Source organism: Sylvia atricapilla, chromosome 8 (genome assembly GCF_009819655.1).
Source record: "Sylvia atricapilla isolate bSylAtr1 chromosome 8, bSylAtr1.pri, whole genome shotgun sequence".
NCBI classification, from domain to species: Eukaryota; Metazoa; Chordata; class Aves; order Passeriformes; family Sylviidae; genus Sylvia; species Sylvia atricapilla.
Window position 1 is genome coordinate 8,620,962 of NC_089147.1, and position 17,787 is coordinate 8,638,748.

Consider the following 17,787-nt stretch of genomic DNA (forward strand, 5'->3'; position numbering starts at 1 on the left):
AATACTCCCCCCTTGAGGTCACTTCTTTATCAGGGTGAGGGGAAACTAATGGTATACTGCTGCTTCTGTATTAAAGGTTGTATTGGAAGTTTCTTCCCAAATTTGCACTAAACCAGGACAGTACTTTTCTCTTCATCCTGGGCTTATGACAGCAAAACTGAAATACAAAATGATCAGGCTCTAACATTCACATGGACGTGATTTGTTTCTGTGAGTTCATTCTTCTATTTAGAGAAAGATATTGCTGCCCTCCCTTCTGCACTGACACAGTTGCCAAAATAACCGCTCTTACTAACTGGCAGCTTTAAAAGCCAGCCTGCAGCTGACTTTGAAACAGAAGGTCAGCAAAGGGAGCAACAGACTTCAATTCAGAGCTTTAATGGGAACCATTGACCACAGCAAAAGGCCTTGACTGGAGTGTCTAGAGTGTGCTTTGCACAGGCCAAAAAGTCACTTTCATACTCTTTGAACCTTTTGTATAAACCTATATATTTTTTACTCTGTGGATTTCAAGATGAATGTGCAGCCGTGTGCTAGATGTGGCTATGGGGTTTACCCTGCTGAGAAGATTAACTGTATAGATCAGGTCAGTTCTCTTTCTTTATAATTTTGGACTATAATAAATGTACAGATTGGCGCTTCTAACACTGTGCAAATCTCTCAGTTCCGAAAGTTCTTTGCTCATAACTGGGTTTAGAACTGAAATGAATTAATTATATGTATAAATTTGAAGAAGAAAGCGGTCAAATTCATTAAATGAATGGTAAGGATCAGCAGAATAATAATGAAATACAAGTCATGTCTGTTTGGTTTCTCTTTTGTGGCGTTTCCAGACGTGGCACAAAGCCTGTTTTCACTGTGAAGTATGCAAGATGATGTTAACAGTAAACAACTTTGTTAGCCATGAGAAAAAGCCTTACTGTCAAGCGTAAGTGTATTTCCTTTTCGTCCTTCCTTTTTTATTTTTTAAGGAAAGATTTAATTTGGCCAGTCTTTTTAATACAATGGAAGATCACTGTTTGGACTCAGTCTATCCCATGTGTGATGTGAAATTCAGTATTTTCAGAGCCTTCATGTGTATCTTTGGATTTAGCCAAATCACAAATGGTGGGAAACTCTTTTCACCATGCATAAAGCTTCCTCATTTGGTCAGTGTGTTAAAAGATATCAAATTAAGTTCCATTTCAGTATTGTGGATATAAAATAAAATCAACTGCAAAATTCAGTGCTTTCCAAATCAGTGGTTAAGAGTTAACAAGGGTGAGCTAATCATAAGGAAAATGTATAAAATGCAGATTTCGGAGCTGGCTTGTTCTAGGAAGTTTTTATTTCATAATGATCAATTCCTGTCAAATTTGTCAGCAGAAAAAGGAGAGATGACAGTTGTTTTTTATTCTATTATTCTCTTTTGTTATTAGAAACACAGCATTGATATGATGATCATTAAAATTAATTTTGCTCTAGGCACCTACTCCCTACAATAATAACTTGAATGTAATCTAAGATGTCTCTGTGAGTGGGGGAAAAGTTCTGCATAGAGGGGTGGAGGCTGGTATTGTGTTTTGGAGTGCCATAAGAGAACATTTCTGGTGGGCTGTCTGGTACATTCCTAATATCCTTTTATGCTTTCCCTTTTCTAGGCACAATCCAAAAAACAATGCATTCACAAGTGTATTTGAAACACCAATAAATATGAATGCAAAAAAACTGTCAGAAGTAGTAAGTGAGGTAAGAAGCTTGAGGGTCAAACGTGTTTGTTTTACATTTTGATAACATATTTATGGCTCTTGTTTTGTAAGTATAAATATGTGCTTTTTACTTACCTCCCTGTGATTCTTTCAGATCAGTAAGATCTCAGCTGGCTTTGAATAATTTTTTTTTTCAACGTGATTACTCATGTGAAAGAAATCTTAGATCTGGATTTGCTTCTGTTCTCAGAAGGAAAAATTGATTTGAGCTCCTCACTTGTATATCTGATAATCTATACGGAAGCACAGTTCACCTAAACTGCCCAGAGATGTGTAAACTCAGTGACCAAGCAGGGTTGCACAACCTCTGGAAGCAAGAACTGACTCGCTTTGTCATCTTATCAGAAACTGCTAGGAAACAGCAGATAAATTATAACTAGGTGGGACGCAGGCACAAGTTCCCGTAAATACTCTGTGGAGCGAGGTGGGCAAACCGCAGTGCGGGAGCTCAGCAGGGTTTTTTGCTGGAGGCGTTTTTTGGGGCTGGAGGAACACTGTCCCTGCGGGCGCTGCTGTGCCCCGGCCGGCCGCCAGGGGCGCTCGGGGCCCGCCGTGGATCCCAGCGCCATTCCCGATGTCCCGCTTTGTTCCCTCCCGACACGCCTTCAAACTCGTGCTTCTGAGAACGTGGTGAAACACAAAAATACAGCAACGCCCAGCAATCGATGGCCATCTCTCTTCTCTGCATAATGCTGCTTTCTTGAGTGTCGCGTCTTTCTGTATTCTGAAGTAACGCTACTCGTTGTGAATATATTTCGCAGGCGAAGCAATGTGCTCTGATGGGGTTAGTCATCACTAAAATGAACAAAGGAAATTGTATTTCTTAGATTATGGCATGCTAAATTCATGCTGATATCCTGTATTAGCTGTAAAGACTTGATGCACATGAATATCCTTTGTCAAGCAAGGTATCATTTGTCTTTTTGTACGGCATTCTTATGCCTCAGTTTTTGCAGTATCATGGGCTGCAACAATTTCAGCAATGACTATCTCACTTACTTTAAACTGTGTGTGACGAATCTGCTCAGGAATGAGTTTGGGATTACTGCAGGTTCTATTTCTGGTTTAGGCAGTGATATGACACTGATACTTCCAGTGCATGTGAGTACACAAGCCAGAGAAATTATAGCTCAAAGATCACTTTCCCTTGTTTTATACACCTTAAAGACCTTCTGTCCTTTTCAATCACATAATGAGGTTCTGTTCCAGAGAGAAAATTGCTAAGGGTAGTAAAGAAGCTGATTCTGCAGTACCTGCTTAAAGGGAGTACTTCTGTAAAAATTTTTAGAGCAGAAAAATTTTTCCCTAGTAAGTGTATAAAATAATGATATCTTGGGAAAAGGTTTCATTTGCTTCTATGGAAGTTTATTGGTTTATTTTTTTTTTTCCTAATGCAGGAAATGGAATGTTTCTTCTATCCAAACATGATGTTCTCACATTAAGTCTTATGTTGAGACATCAACTGGAATGCAAAGATAAACATGAGGTGTCTCTCTACAGAATTCCAGTGTTAGCAGGCAAATTATTCAGCTCTCTGCACCTCTGCTTTATTTGTAAATGGGAATAATTGTAGGTGTGCTCAGTAACATTTCTTTCCAGTCAGTTTAAATTTCCTGTTCTGGGTCTGAACAGTGAGTTGTATAACAGAGCTGTGATTTCAGTTGGATTTCTACATGCTATCATGATAAAAGTAGCAGGAGGAACATAATAACCCAGGGCTAAATACAGGAGTCATTTACTAATGCACAATTAGGATATAACACTTTGTGGACATTGTGCAGGGAAATAGGAGAGTAGAATATTGCTCACTTGGTAATAGTTTCTTCATCTAATACATTGACACATCCTGCTTAAGATTTCTTAGGCATTTCAATTCTCATAGATTATTTCCCCCAAAAGTACTATCTAAGGATCAAATTTTTATTTCAGAATGTCATGCCAGGTTTCAGGTGTAATATGCTGCTCCTTTACAGATGTGCAACCCCTGTGATGGCAGAAATCTGAGGTAGAAACTGGGCATGGACTAGAAAGCAGAGTTTTGGCCTTAGGGCTAAATGTAATCGTCGCTTTATTTGTCTCCCCTCTTATTCTTCTCCAAGAAGGAGTGTGTTACCGAGCACTAACAAACTACTACAAATGAGTCATTATCTTTTTTTTTTTTTTTTTTTTTCAAAGATAAAATATCGAGAAGAGAGTGAACAAATCAAATCAGTCTTTCAGTGGGATGTAAGGTCCAGAGAAATTGAAAATGTCTATAAAGCCCAACAACTGGCTACCCAGGTAAGGAATATCCCTTGAGTCTCCAAGCCAGCAGCCTGCAGGACACCAAGGATTGGATCTGGCTGTCCTGATTATTAGGAGTTTAACCATGACGTTTCAATACTTTAAAAAAAAAAAACCCCTTTGCTTCTCATTTGGCTAAACTTTTCAAGGCAAAATAGCTCAATTTTAGCTTAGGATAGAAGAATCAGAAGGTAAGGAAGGAAGAGTGTGTCTCTAGTCAGCTGTTGGGGCTGCTGCATGTACAGCCATACTCCCTGTGTCTTCTCTCTACTGGCACTGGAGTTTCACAGCAGGTGATCTGATTCCCAGGGGGTGTTGTTTGAGTTTCACTCCAGGATCCGAGATCCTGTCATCTTGATGTCAGTTCTTGCTATACAACTTCTGCCTTGGCACTCTGAAGGGATGTGGAATGTAGGCCTTGTGCTGCACAATTTCACTTCCACAGCACTCTGTTTCCTTTTATTTTTCCTTGTCAGATCAGCTGTTTGAGTGTTAAAACCAGGGTGAAGATAGGTAGTTATTTAGATCCTGTTTTGTAGAATGCTTACTATGCTGCCTATGAGGAAGGAAAAGCGTGGTACCCAGGAACAATCCCAGATCCTGAGATGGTCAAGATAACACAGGCACAGAAGGCTCTGAGCGATGTAAGTGGACTCATGTTTGGCTTTATTTTCGTGGTCTATCATATTCTGAAGATTCACAAATGCATCAAAGTCAGTCTTTGGTAAGATGTCACCTCCAGGCTTTTTGCAGGAAGAATATCTGGAGGGTCTGTCTACACTCTGATCTTTGTGAAGGTGTTGCCAAAGGAGAGACTGACGTGTTTATTTATGTCAATTACAATACTTTGCCATGTAAGCGATTGAAGTCACATAGGAGTTCTATTGCCATCACACATTTATGTATTGATGTAACTCAGAAACAGGTCAGCTGCTGACCAAACTGAGGTGATCTGATCTAGCAGGCAGTGCTCTTCCTCTCAGTAGAGCAGAACTCATGATGGAAAATGTGTCATGTTTTCCACAGACCAGACTTGTCATCGACTGAATTTCCACAACTTGATTAAAATTACTTCTGAATTATGACTGTGCCCATACAATTAGGGTTAATGACCTAATCAACATAGGAAATTAACAGTGGATAATTGATAGGAATGAGAAATGTTTTCTGTTGTATGTAGGAAATAGTTGTAACTAACAAACTCATAAAATGTAAGTTCTTTAATTTGTTTGCTTTTAATTAAACTGATACATAACTTTAGGAAGCAGGCATGAAAAGAGGAATCAAATTAAGCTACGTTCTTTAATAAACAAATTCCTCTTCTAGTTTCAGTATACAGAAGAATATGAGCCACAAAGAGGCAAAGGCAGCTTCCCTGCTATGATCACTCCAGGTTATCAGGCTGCTAAGAGAGCCACCCAGCTAAGCAGTAATGTAAGTCACAGAGGTTTTTATTTTACATTTCTGAATTTGGAGAATCCTGGTTTCAGGCCATTCACTTGAGATGTTAGATTCTATGGTGAATATTTGTTATACTGTTACAAAGTGAGAAAATGTTAACATGATGCAGAAAACGGGGTTAATAAACTACTTGGCCTGGAAAGACAATCATATAGAATAAATAAAAATGTAGATGTTTCCTGGAAAATGTAGCAACTTTTGCTGTAATTTAGCACAACTTGAAAAAGATTGTGACTCACACTGAAATGTTAATTTAATTCATTACCTTTGCTTTCACATTATGGCTTTGTTCATCTATATATTTACATTTGACATTTTTCACTTTATTATTTGACATCAAATAGCTGTAATATTGAAATTAATTAATATACAAGCTACTTTAATTTTATGCACAGAAAATTGCTTATTTATAAAAAGAACAATTCACATGAAAAAGATAAGTAACAAGAAATCCAATAAAATTATTTTAAAGTATTTAATTGTTTTCTGCAGATACTATCTACATTGTCATTGCAGTATGATCTTGGGACATTAATGACTATTCTCATGGCATTTTAATCAAATGTATGGCTCACATAAATCAAATGAAAATTTGAATATCTGAGTCCATTTCTGTTTGTTTCTGGTATTCATTTTAAGGAAATTTGGCCTTAAATATGTTGATAGCCTGACTGTGGAGAGTGCAGAGTGTCACAATCCTGTTGCTCATTTTCTCTTGAAGCCTTCTGATAGGAAATACACTTTTGCTAATTATTGTTTGTAATATGGATATATATTTTTTCCTTTTTCAGGTGGAATATAAGCGTGGACATGAAGAGAGAGTTTCAAAGTTCACCTCTGTTGTAGACACTCCAGATATACTTCATGCAAAGGCTGGAGCACATCTTGCAAGTGATGTAAGTAAAACAAAATAGATTGATCTGTTTTTGGCTCTGCAAGTGATTCCTAGGGTATTTATAAATTTCTTGAAAATGTGAACACAAAGAAAAATAAAAAAATAATATTTTAAAGGCAGACTCGTTTTACCATTAATCATTTAATACTTTCAGTTACGAAGACCACATTCAATTTGAGGCCATTTTAGGCTGTCAGAACAGAAGCTGGGGAGCCAGTCTGTTCCATACCCAGCAACTGGCTGCCAGGCAAAGTAAAGAAAAAAGCTGCCTGACTCTAATGTAAATAGAGCAGGCATCTTGCAGGCACCTTAAGTATTTTCTTTAAACAACTTTTTTCATCCTACACCCTGAAGAAGACAAAGGGGCCATGCAGAAGATGTGTGATCGTGTAGTTAAAGACCAAACTGCAAAGATTCAGACTTCATGGTTCATCTTCCTTTTGGCAGATGACAGCCATGGAATGCCTGACTTTGCAACTTTACAGGTTGATTATGTGTGCAATCAAGATACATTTGCTCTAATTGCCCCTGAACTGTCTTGAATTTTTACAGTTGAAATACACGGAAGACTTCGAAGAACGGAAGGGAAAAGGCAGCTTTCCTGCTATGATCACTCCAGCTTATCAAATAGCCAAGAGAGCAAATGAATTAGCCAGTGATGTAAGTGTCCGAAGCAAAGTCTCTTTTGGGAAAGAAAATATTAAACTGTCAGAAATTTTTATTGGCAGAAATTCCATGAGCATGGTATACTGATCTCCACTGGCTTTCTTTTCCTTTCCAAACATAATAAAACCATAACACCCCTGTACTTTTTAATAACCCCCATAATCAAAATGTACAGTTAATTGTGCTTTGTTATTGGAAACTGAAAGAAAAGCTCTTTTTGTTGGAGAAGATAGCATATTGAAGAACATATAACTCAAAGAGAATTTAAAACATTATTAAGAGTCATTGAGGAACATAAGAGATCCATAATTTTGAAGGTAAAAGCAACTGACTCTAAAACAATTACATGTTTTTGTTTGCCTTTGATCTGTGGAAAACCCTTCACTTTTGTCAGCAAACACACACGGTGACTAAAGGGCAGCATCAGGTTACAGGCATTGTTTTGGCTTCAGGAAATGTAGTGCAAATCTTGGTCTAAACTTGAAAGCTGATTGCCTAAAACTCCATCACTGGGGATAAAGCATCTTTCAGAAACAAACCCATTTATTGATGGAGTTCAGGTGACCCTGTGGTAAAAAAATGCTCTGTGGTAACTGTGAATTTGCATTACAATCAGTTGTATTTTTTTAAACTGCTGGAGCATCAGGGATTAGCCACTGCTGAGCAGGTGGTGCTGAACACACTGAACCAATGGTCTGGGGTGAAATGGCAAGTCCCATGTTCCTAGTGCATTATTAAAAGTTACACAACTAGTTCTGTTTTTATATCTTCAAGTGGCATATTTGACTTTTGCAGCTTGGTGGCAATGGGAATTTTGACAATCCTTTATTGACAACATGTGCATGTCATTTGGTTGTTATTTATTGTGCAGCATCTGTGTACCAGACTAAACTCACCCAGATTATTCGTTTCCTTTTTTCCTGTTAGGTAAAGTATCAACAAAGATATGAAAAAGAGATCAAGGGAAAAGCCAGCCATACAGCTGGAACAGATGTTGCTTTTGCAAGAGAAAATGTAGATCAATATGGACAGGTATGCAACATCCAAGAGATAGCCATGCTGATGTTGATCATTACTACAGCTGATTGCTCAAAGCTTTAGAAACTGGTGACATCTATTTTGACTTTGTTTTGCTGTGTGAGAAAACAAGGTCTCAGGGGAAAGGATGGTGTGCAAACAGCACTGTGCTCCTAAAGTGCAATGTATCTGTCACTGGCACCTAAAGATGTGTCTACAAGGTGGTGCACTGTCACTGCATGATCCTTATGGTGGGGCCATTTCTAAATGGCCTTGGCAAGTTTTATCTGGGTGCATGTATGCATTCTACATTTCCATAATGGTGTTGTTATGTATCACACTGAAATGTGTTTACTCGAGAAAATATTGTCATTCCATGGATAAGGAAGTTCATTCTGGAGAAAAGCAAAAGGGTTGTGAAATGATAGAAAGTTGGCAGATAGGTGCCTTTTCCCTGCGGGGTGTTTTCACAAATCTTAGGAACTTTGCAGCTCTAAATAAGTGTTAGCAGCACTGAATCTCTGAGATACACGGTCTCTTAGATTTCACCTCCTCTACAAAAGGAGTATTATAAGCCTGACAAGCTGTAGTTCTGCATTTGTGGGACCAAATAGGCTTTAGTTCTGTTTTGGTCAGTGGCATTCCTTTTGCTTATGTTTCATTTTTAAGGGAATACCATTGGTTTTGTTGTCACCCAAAATGCACCCAAAGTTCTATTCCAATTAGGTTAGGGGAATAGCACAGCTAATTAGATCTGAATGCAGATAAATGGAATCTGAAAGGAATTGAATAGTGGTGTTGTATAAAGAAAATTATATGGTTAATCTTAGGGGGTTTTGTCCTGCTCCTCAGTAGGTCCATGTAATTTGGAGAAATGAAGGAACAGGGGCTGTACTTTCCTAAAACCTTTGGTGTTTTACATTTCTTCACCTCTTCTGTCTAAATCTACATTTAGTATTCTGTGGAAAACAAACCATCCTTGAAGAGTATGAGTTTAGAATTGTAGCAATGAAGCCTTCAATTAGTTCTGTCTTTTGAACTGCTACAAGTTTTAATAGGAATAAACAAATAAAATTAATTTGAAAATGCACTAATTACATTTCCAAGCATTAGAATACTTCTGTTTTAGAATTAATTTCAGTTTTCCTTCTTTGAAACTTCAGTCATGGACTTCAAATTCGATTTGAGTTTTAATCTTTATAGATTGGATACTGATATTATTAGTCAAATAACACAGAGTCACTGAAATTAATGGAGCTTTCTGAGTAAATGGTGACTTAACATGGGTAAAGATATTAGATTTCTAACTGTTGAGATCATCAACAATGAATTGAGTGTGGATCAGATGGATATATATAGATATCCATATATATATGGATATATATATATATAACATGAGACAATTTAAGGAATCTTACCATAAAATTCCTATGTTTAACATCTGTTTTGTTCGTGTTTAAAAACCTTAAGGATGACTAAAATGGTTTTCTGAAACTTTGGATATATGCACAATATTAGAATTAATATTAAAATGTATTTAAGAAAGTTAGAACCAAAAGACAGGTTGGTCTGGAGGATTCAAACTGATTGATGGTATTTTAAGAAATGAACTCAGATAAATAATCAACTATATTTTTTCTATGCCTGTTTATAGACTAATTTAATGCCATTTTAACCATGGCATCATATATTTCACAAACTTGTGGCGTGACCTATTTTAAAATGTGACATTGATGGTGCCCAAAATGTCCTACAATGGATGGTTTTGCTCTGAGAACATACAAAAGAGATATCCCAGATATTTGTAGTCCTTCCTATCTGCGCTCTCTATGGCATTCTTGACATGCATTCTATTCATGGCACTTTCTATTTTCACTCAAATGGCCTCTTTACTACAAAAGATTTACAAAATATTGCAGAGAAGACACATTACACTGTATCTTACTTGTTTGTATTCTTGTTTGTACTCCATATTCTCCCCAGATCTTGCCATAGGAGGCTTTGGGATGATTATTGTCCATTACAATTTAAAAAATAATGTCCACTACTTTGCTGTTAAACTGCCTAAATGGCTCTCAAATTGTCAAGTATTTACACATAAACTTATCTATAGATGGATTTAAGGGTGTTATTTCCCCTACAATTGTGTTCTTTTAATCAGACAAATGGAATTCTGTGATTTTGCTCACTAAGGAGTTTGGCATTTTGGTATCTAGGTATCTCTGCTTCATTTATTAATCACTCTTCAAAGTACATCACTGCACTAGAGAACTATTATTCTTGGTCAATTATGGTGTGAAAAATGACCATGGAAAGATCAAACAGCTTCTGTAACACCACAAAGGAAGGCTGATCCTGTGTTAAACTTGTTAACTTTAGGCAAGTCTCCTGGCTAACCAAACCATTAGCTATTTTTATAATATTCCAGGGAAACATGTATTGACAAACAGAGAGGCAAGTAGATATCATCTCTGTAAGAAATGAGGTAAGATCAGAAGGGTGTATGCCATTGTGCACTTGAATGCTATCTTGACCACAGCTAATAGCTACCTAAATTTCTCTTGGAATGCAGCATAAGTAGCTTCAGAGGCATAGGTAACTTAACAGGTCAATTTGTTCTTACATTTTGGTCATTTTTTCATTAAAAAAAAAAAAAAAAAGTCATTGAAGCCACGAACCTGTCTACTAACCAAGACTAGGGCTTTGCAAAATAACCCATGGCCCCACCTGCTCTTGTGTGATGAGTAAACACTCTGAATTTTCTTCAGGGATATATGGATGAGTTCGAAGAACGCAGGGGGAAAGGAAGCTTTCCTGCTATGATCACTCCAGCTTATCAAAATGCCAAGAAAGCAAATGAATTGGCAAGTGATGTAAGTATGAAACCTGAATCAATACAATTCATAAACAATTAAAAACAGCAGTTTGTCAGAGCAATGCCTGGGAGGAGAATACTAAAACTGCACTTGAGAAGTAAACAAAAGTGACATTTCTCTGCATTGCTGGGAACTGGATGGCTCAGGGGATTAATAATATCCATTAATAGAAGGGGGCACAGCTCCAACTTGCATGAAGGAGGAGATGGATGTAGCAACTAATGGGGATCCCTACTGTTAGGTTAACCCTCCTGGCAAATCTGCACCTGTATTATTAATGAAACCTTCAACTGCCTTAATCATCCTGAGCACTACTGTGGTATTCCCAGTAGTGAATAAATGGAGGATGAATGAACTGTACTGGTTTTGATATTTTGATGTATCATGCCTCTAGCACAAAACAAGCCATATGGAAGAAAAAAAAAAAAAAGCATAGAGTATGACACTGTCACTTCACAAAAGTGAGCTTATATCTGGGATGTGATTTTTGGTTTTGGGTGGAACTAAAGGATTGGCAAAGAGGTGGTGGTGTGTGATTCCTGCCTCCAGCCCATTAGAGGCCCTCAACCCTATTTGGGGACACCATTTCTGGCAGTGACAAAAAATGGGTCAGTCTGTAGGGGAGTACCCTGTGGCTGCTCTGAAGAGTTCCTGTGAGTGACAACTTTTGTAGTGTGGACACCTGTCCCCAGTGGGGCTGTCTGAGCTGATGAGCTCAGTCTGTCTTCTGGGGAGCTAACAGATGGTTGAGTCTTTCAGCTTGTGTTAGTCTGGGCTAGACATGAGCAATAAACTGCAGTGAAAGGATCAGTCATGTTCTGTTACCTGAGCTTATCATTGAGAGAATATAAAACACCTCAAATCCTCTGTGATCAATCCCAGTTTGATGACAAACAGTGATCTCCTGTTTAAACATGAAATATTTAACCTTTCCAGATAAAGATCACAACTTCATGGGTTTTGAAAATGCTAATGGTCAGTAATTTCCTCATTAATTTATAATACGTAGAGTGAAGAGGAGGATTGGTTCATGGCAGTAACATTTGCAGACTACAGTACTTACCAATCTGCCTATGGTTTCAAAGCCTGAGGAAATGTGTGCAGACTTGGAAAATAAAAAAAACCAAACCACTTTGCATTTCAGTTCATGTAAAGTAATTTATAAAAGGCCAAGTACTACCTCTTCAGCCATCCAAGTCCAATTTACGTCAATAACCTGATGTCTAAATTAAATTTAGAAATCCCTTATTTCAATCTTGATTTTTGTAGAGAAACATAATTCCCTTAAACACACTAAAAATACAAAAGGATATAGCTTTTTAAAAAAGCAGATTTTTTCCAAAGGAAAGGTTTTCAGAGCACTTGATGGCTATCTGTAATTCCCTGACTTAAATTAAGCACCGAGGAATAAATTTGTTAATAGAAGAGCACAAAAGCTCCAGCCAAGAATCTGCTGGTAATCTGTTCAAACTATGAACAACAACCAGTGCTGTTCAGTCTATGTCAAAAATTTATAAAAAAACCCCTGTCTAGTAAAATGTCTTGAGAGGGACTGTGAATGGCTATGGGTTATTTGGGTTATTCAAGGCAGTAAATACAGTGTTTCAGCTTGGCAAGTTCCATTTACTTATCAAAGCAAGCACAGGGAAGATATTATCCTGACTTATGAAGCCAGTCTAAATAGTAAGGATGAAAAGGCACACATCTATTTTATAATTCTCCCTACTTCTTTTCAGATAAAATACAAGAAAGATCTTTCCAAGATGAAAGGTGCAGCTCACTTTCACTCCCTAACAGCTGAAGACAACTTGGTCCTTAAACAAGCCCAAAGTGTTAACAAGCTTGTCAGCGAGGTAAGGGCTTGAATCGATCTCTTAACAAGTTTGGGAGCAGCTCACACAAACATTTGTGTTTGATGAGTAAGGACTGAAAGCTAAAAAATAAAAGCTGTTGTTCTTACTGCATGTACATAACAAAAATCATCTGTGTGCAGCACAGCAGCTGGAGAGAAAAGCTCAGGAGCACATCTTCAGGTGCTGCATTCTGGCCCTTCCAGTCATCTGTATGAAAGTGTGGGAAATTAACCCCACGAGAGTGATTCTAGTTCTGACCACATGAAGAATGAAAATCTGAAAAAAACCCCACCCCAAACCTGAATTGTGTTTTTAATATGATGTTAAGATATAACGATTTAGGATGAATTGGGTGTGTACCTTAGAGAGTCTCAAAGGGTATTCTAATAATAAAAAATTAAGAAGAACAGAGACACAATTTATCCCATTCTGTTTACGTAGATTTCTGTTTTCTCCCATCATATGGAAGACTATGAGTCACTGATAATTGATTCTTTTTCTGCTTGGTAAGGGAAGATTGCAAGAGAATTCTCAGTAGATTCTGAATTATTAATTTATTTATAGTGTCATATCAGCTATAAAACTATTAATAAATGTGAGTTTCTAGAACTTCCCCATGGCAGTTTAAAAACTTATACTCTTGAGATGTCAAAGTATAAAACCTTCAATAATGAAAAACCCTGGAAGTAGGGCTGGAAGGGGCCTCCTGGGCCAATGATTCCTGGCTCCTGCTGGTTCGACACAGCATCTTATAATCCTCCTATTCCAATTTCTAGCCTACATTTATTCCTGTCCACTTTATTAGCACTGTGTTTTGTGCTAGCGTTGCCCTTTAGTTTAAGAAGTTCTTCTCCCTGCATGGGTACTTTTTTGAGAGGTTTACAAATATACCATTTTCTTCTCTCTGCCTTTGATTTCCTCGACTAAGCAAGCTGAGTTCTTCTCATCTCTCAGTCTTTCACTGCAGCTGTTACAGGCTGAGTACATGTTCCTTAAATAAGGAATTACTGTAAGAGGAAAAAGCTCTTGCTGAGGTCTTGCTGCAATCTGGTACATGGCACATTTGTACATGTTCATTTGCTCCACACTCACCTTAGGATTTCTTTGTGTATCATTGTTTTCTTAATAATTTTCCTCCTGTCACTGTCTTGTATACTTTGCAGAGGATGAAATTGCATTTCTTTTGCCTATAAAATGAGAATTGAGTGTATGAAAATTCTCTTCATAATAATTTTCATCATATGCCATCTGATGAAAACCATATATCAAAATCTCTAAGCAGTGGGTCTGCCTAATAAAAAGTGTATGAAGGAACCTGATAAAGCAGATTAGGGTTTTACCATAGCTTCCCGTTGTGCATTTTTGTCACTAAGGTGGAGTACAAGAAGGATCTTGGAAACAACAAAGGCTACAGCATGAACTACTGTGACACTCCACAATTCAAGAATATGAGCAAGATCTCAAAATTCACCAGTGATGTAAGTTTCCAGTATGTCATGTGTGGCTTGTTTGCCCTGGTAGCTGCTGGAATCACAGGTCATCTGTTGTGTGCTTGTTTCAGACAAATGTGTGCTGGAAAGTGATTGTAACTAACTGTAGCTCGTTTTCGTACAACGCTTATCCAAGTGTGTCCTGATGTATAGCTGGGGCTTATTTTATTTAGGATTATGAAAAGTACTCTTATGGTATTTGGAAGAGAGTTAATTTACCATTTACTGCTGATCCAAAAAAGTAGCAGACTGTTGTTACTGTTGTCTGTCATAATTATTACTTATTTCATTGTGCATGTCCATTTCCTGACTGGACAGTTAGGCAGAAGGTGCTTCACCAGAGTTCATGCCAGAGAGGAACATAATTACTGTGTGAAAATAATCAGCGTTAATAATTATACCTCTTGTTTCTCATGAAATACAGTTTTGTTTCATACTGCCTCTTATCATTCTCTGAAATCCCAGAGGAATAAATATTTTGCCATACAGCTGAGATGGTCAAATGATCAATTTTTCTTGTCAAATCCCCTGCTCTGGGTTTGGTGAAAGATACACCAAAACAATCCAATTTTGTTTATTTGTTAATGCCTGAATATTGTCTCTCTGGGATTTTGTTTGAGTATTTATTTCTGATGAAATGTAGAGGTATCTTCTTTATGTGGCACTCAGGTGAATAAGCAAAATATATCTTCTAGAACAAGAAACTCACAGAGGGTTTTAGCTTTTACTTTTTAAAGTACCAAGACTGTTGTGGACTAATGAGTTCCTGTATTGGAGCAACACTAGTAGGCCAGAGCTCTAACAATTTAACAATTTTACAGCTCTGCTGTAAAATAGGGAAACTCTGAAAAGCTGAAACTCTTCAGTAGAGAAGTTGAATACATTTTCTCAGAGGGTTTTTTTTTTTTTTTTTCAGCTTAAATACAAAGAAACCTACCAGAATGAAATGAAAGGTCACTATGTGGGTATTGGCATGGACAAGAGGATGCTCCATGCCATGAAAGTTGGCAGCTTGGCAAGCAATGTGAGTCCCTTTTAATCACACTCGTATGGTTGTTACCTCCTTGCCTTTCAGTTTTTCCAGAATTAAGTTGACAGAAAACTTTAGATCATACTATACTGGGGATCTGATGGATAGATAAGTTTAGAAGGGGGGGAAATTCTGGAAACCCTTTTGTACTGTTTTATGGCTCACTGTGTTGAAGAAGTTAAAAAAAGAAATTTCAGTGATCTGGCAACATACTGAGATCCTTCAGTTTTCTTTGACATCAGTAGGATGCTGAAGGTTGTTTGCCACCACCCCCAGGGTCAGACCTTTGCTGGAAAAAACAGTCTTTAATGAAGATTTCTGGATTCCAATTTAATTTACTGGGTTAGTCAAGAAGCTATTTCATTACATACCATTCCTTCAAGTACATTATTTACAAATCTGTAAGAAGCTTGAGAACTAAGCAGGAAGATAAAAGAGATGTGTCATAGGTGGAAGTTAAGTTAATGCTGCCACTGTTGGCATTGGATTAATTGAGAAGCTGAAAAAGAATCAATTAGTGGCTAAACTATGCAAATAATTTCATTTTCTTTGTCACTCATGACATTGAACTTACTTTGTTTCTTGTATTTAATATTAATATTATTGTTTCTCCTTTCCTCTTGACTGATAATTATTCAAACAAATGACAGCTGAAAAAAAAAAGGAATGATTTTTTTTGTTCTCCTTGTGTTTCAGATAGCCTATAAATCTGATTACAAACACGATGGTGTTGACTACAATTACCCAGCTACTCTCACTCCTTCATACCAGACAACAAGAAAGTTGGTCCCTTTGAAAGATGTAAATAATTTCATTGTTTTGTTTTTGTTTTTGTTTTTTCCTTATGACTTGCACAGCTCAACATCATCTCTCTCTGTAGAAGAGATTGTGATAGATTGCTTGTGTCAAATGATGATTTAATGATAGGAGCAAACAGCCATTGCTAACAAAGTTAAAGCAGTGCAGTGTTAAGATGTCTCAGAGCAGTAGAAAGTGCTGCCACATCCTGTCATCCTTCAGTTCAGCACAGATTGTAGAGTGATGTGAAATCAGTGGCTTCTGCCCTGTCCCAGCTCTGTGCTGTGAAAGTCTCCCCATCCTGGGGCAGCTCCAGCAGCAAGCACTGAGAGCACTGAAATGACAGGGAGACCAAAGCAGCCTTCGTGAGTCCTTTGTGAATTCCCTGAGGACAGGTGTTCCCCTTTGAAGGGGAGCTGGTTGGTCACATAACCTTCCTGTGGTCCATGTGGAAGAGGAGCCCCTGTGCCTGGGCTTGGGTTACTGGGGGAGCAGTGTGAGCAGGTTTGTGCACTGCTGTGGTTGTGTGTGTCCTTCAAACAAAGGAAGGATGGCAGTCTGTACAGCTTATGAAACTTTCACTTCCCACAAGCATTAAAAGCTTAAATGATCTCCTCTACCAAAGGCAACTTACCCTGTGCCTTAGGAGCACAGTCACCAGGCATTGCTTATAAAATTAACAGTCAGAAAGCGGCAGCTCTGCAGGGCATTTCTGACTTCCTAAAGTGTATGCACCTTGTCTTTACACTGAAATTGCAATAAACCAGGAGCAATATGCCTTAGAGAGGTCAATAACATTATGTGAGAATTATCTGGGCCTATACACTGAGCTGGAATTGTGAACCCTGATGCTTTTGAGGAAATATTTGGTATACTTCAACTCTAAGATGAACTATTGCCTCTACAGAAGTAATTTCAGCTTTGACTTTGTAAAACCTGAGAACAGCAAAATTCAGTGTTTGATTGCTTACTGTGTGAGAGAGCTGTGTTCTTAAAGAGTTAAGGTTAAGCATAAACTCATGTCCAAAATGTGAAGAATATTTCAGCAATTCCAGTGGCTCTACAGTCGATAGCATCAGAGTTTGAAACTCATAATTTCACTGACCACACAGACTCCAATGCACCTGATCTAGGATTTCAAATTAGTCCCAGGACTTGTGTGCTCCCAAATAACCAACATGCTTACTCTGAACCCCTTTAGGAATACAACTCTCATACACTAAGCTATCACAGGTAGCAATAAATACACAGTTTCAGTTTAAAAGAAATGATCCCTTTAATTCCATGGAATTAAAATTATCTCTCTCTCTGATGAAGCAAATGCACTTGATTGCTTTGGACCTGTGAGATAATTCAGACCTTTTTTTTTTCCTAGCTTTTATCATTCTTGCAAAATGAGGAAGTTTATGTGAGGATATGGGAGATTAGAAGGTTTGCGTTGAAATAGTTTCAGTAACTCAAAGTCTCCAGAAATATGATCCACTTTATTGGAAAAAAGTGTTCTTAAGAAACTCGTTTTAAGCAATGTGATTTGCAATGTTTGCAAAGTGATGATTAACTACAGTGAATATTAATGAGGGCCTACAGAGAATAATAATTGTGGTTTGTAGTATAGCAATGAGTCCTTTTGCAGCAACAGGTTTGAAAAGAAGCTTCATATGATTTTTTTA

General features: G+C 37.6%; 1 protein-coding gene across 2 annotated transcripts in view; it reads left to right on the forward strand.

Annotated features, from left to right (window-relative positions):
- The first annotated feature begins 324 nt into the window (after positions 1-324).
- NRAP (nebulin related anchoring protein) overlaps positions 325-17,787 on the forward strand; it is a 47,385-nt gene continuing 29,922 nt past the window's right edge. The window contains exons 1-14 of one of the 2 annotated variants that reach the window (XM_066323559.1): positions 325-586; positions 834-928; positions 1,641-1,728; positions 3,924-4,028; positions 4,571-4,675; positions 5,358-5,465; positions 6,284-6,388; positions 6,940-7,047; positions 7,981-8,085; positions 10,839-10,943; positions 12,683-12,799; positions 14,173-14,277; positions 15,206-15,313; positions 16,016-16,120. In XM_066323559.1, the coding sequence (XP_066179656.1) occupies positions 515-586; positions 834-928; positions 1,641-1,728; positions 3,924-4,028; positions 4,571-4,675; positions 5,358-5,465; positions 6,284-6,388; positions 6,940-7,047; positions 7,981-8,085; positions 10,839-10,943; positions 12,683-12,799; positions 14,173-14,277; positions 15,206-15,313; positions 16,016-16,120 (1,431 nt within the window). In that variant the 5' untranslated portion in view covers positions 325-514. The remainder of the gene's footprint in view (positions 587-833; positions 929-1,640; positions 1,729-3,923; positions 4,029-4,570; positions 4,676-5,357; positions 5,466-6,283; positions 6,389-6,939; positions 7,048-7,980; positions 8,086-10,838; positions 10,944-12,682; positions 12,800-14,172; positions 14,278-15,205; positions 15,314-16,015; positions 16,121-17,787) is intronic. The other variant, XM_066323560.1, reaches the window with a different exon arrangement.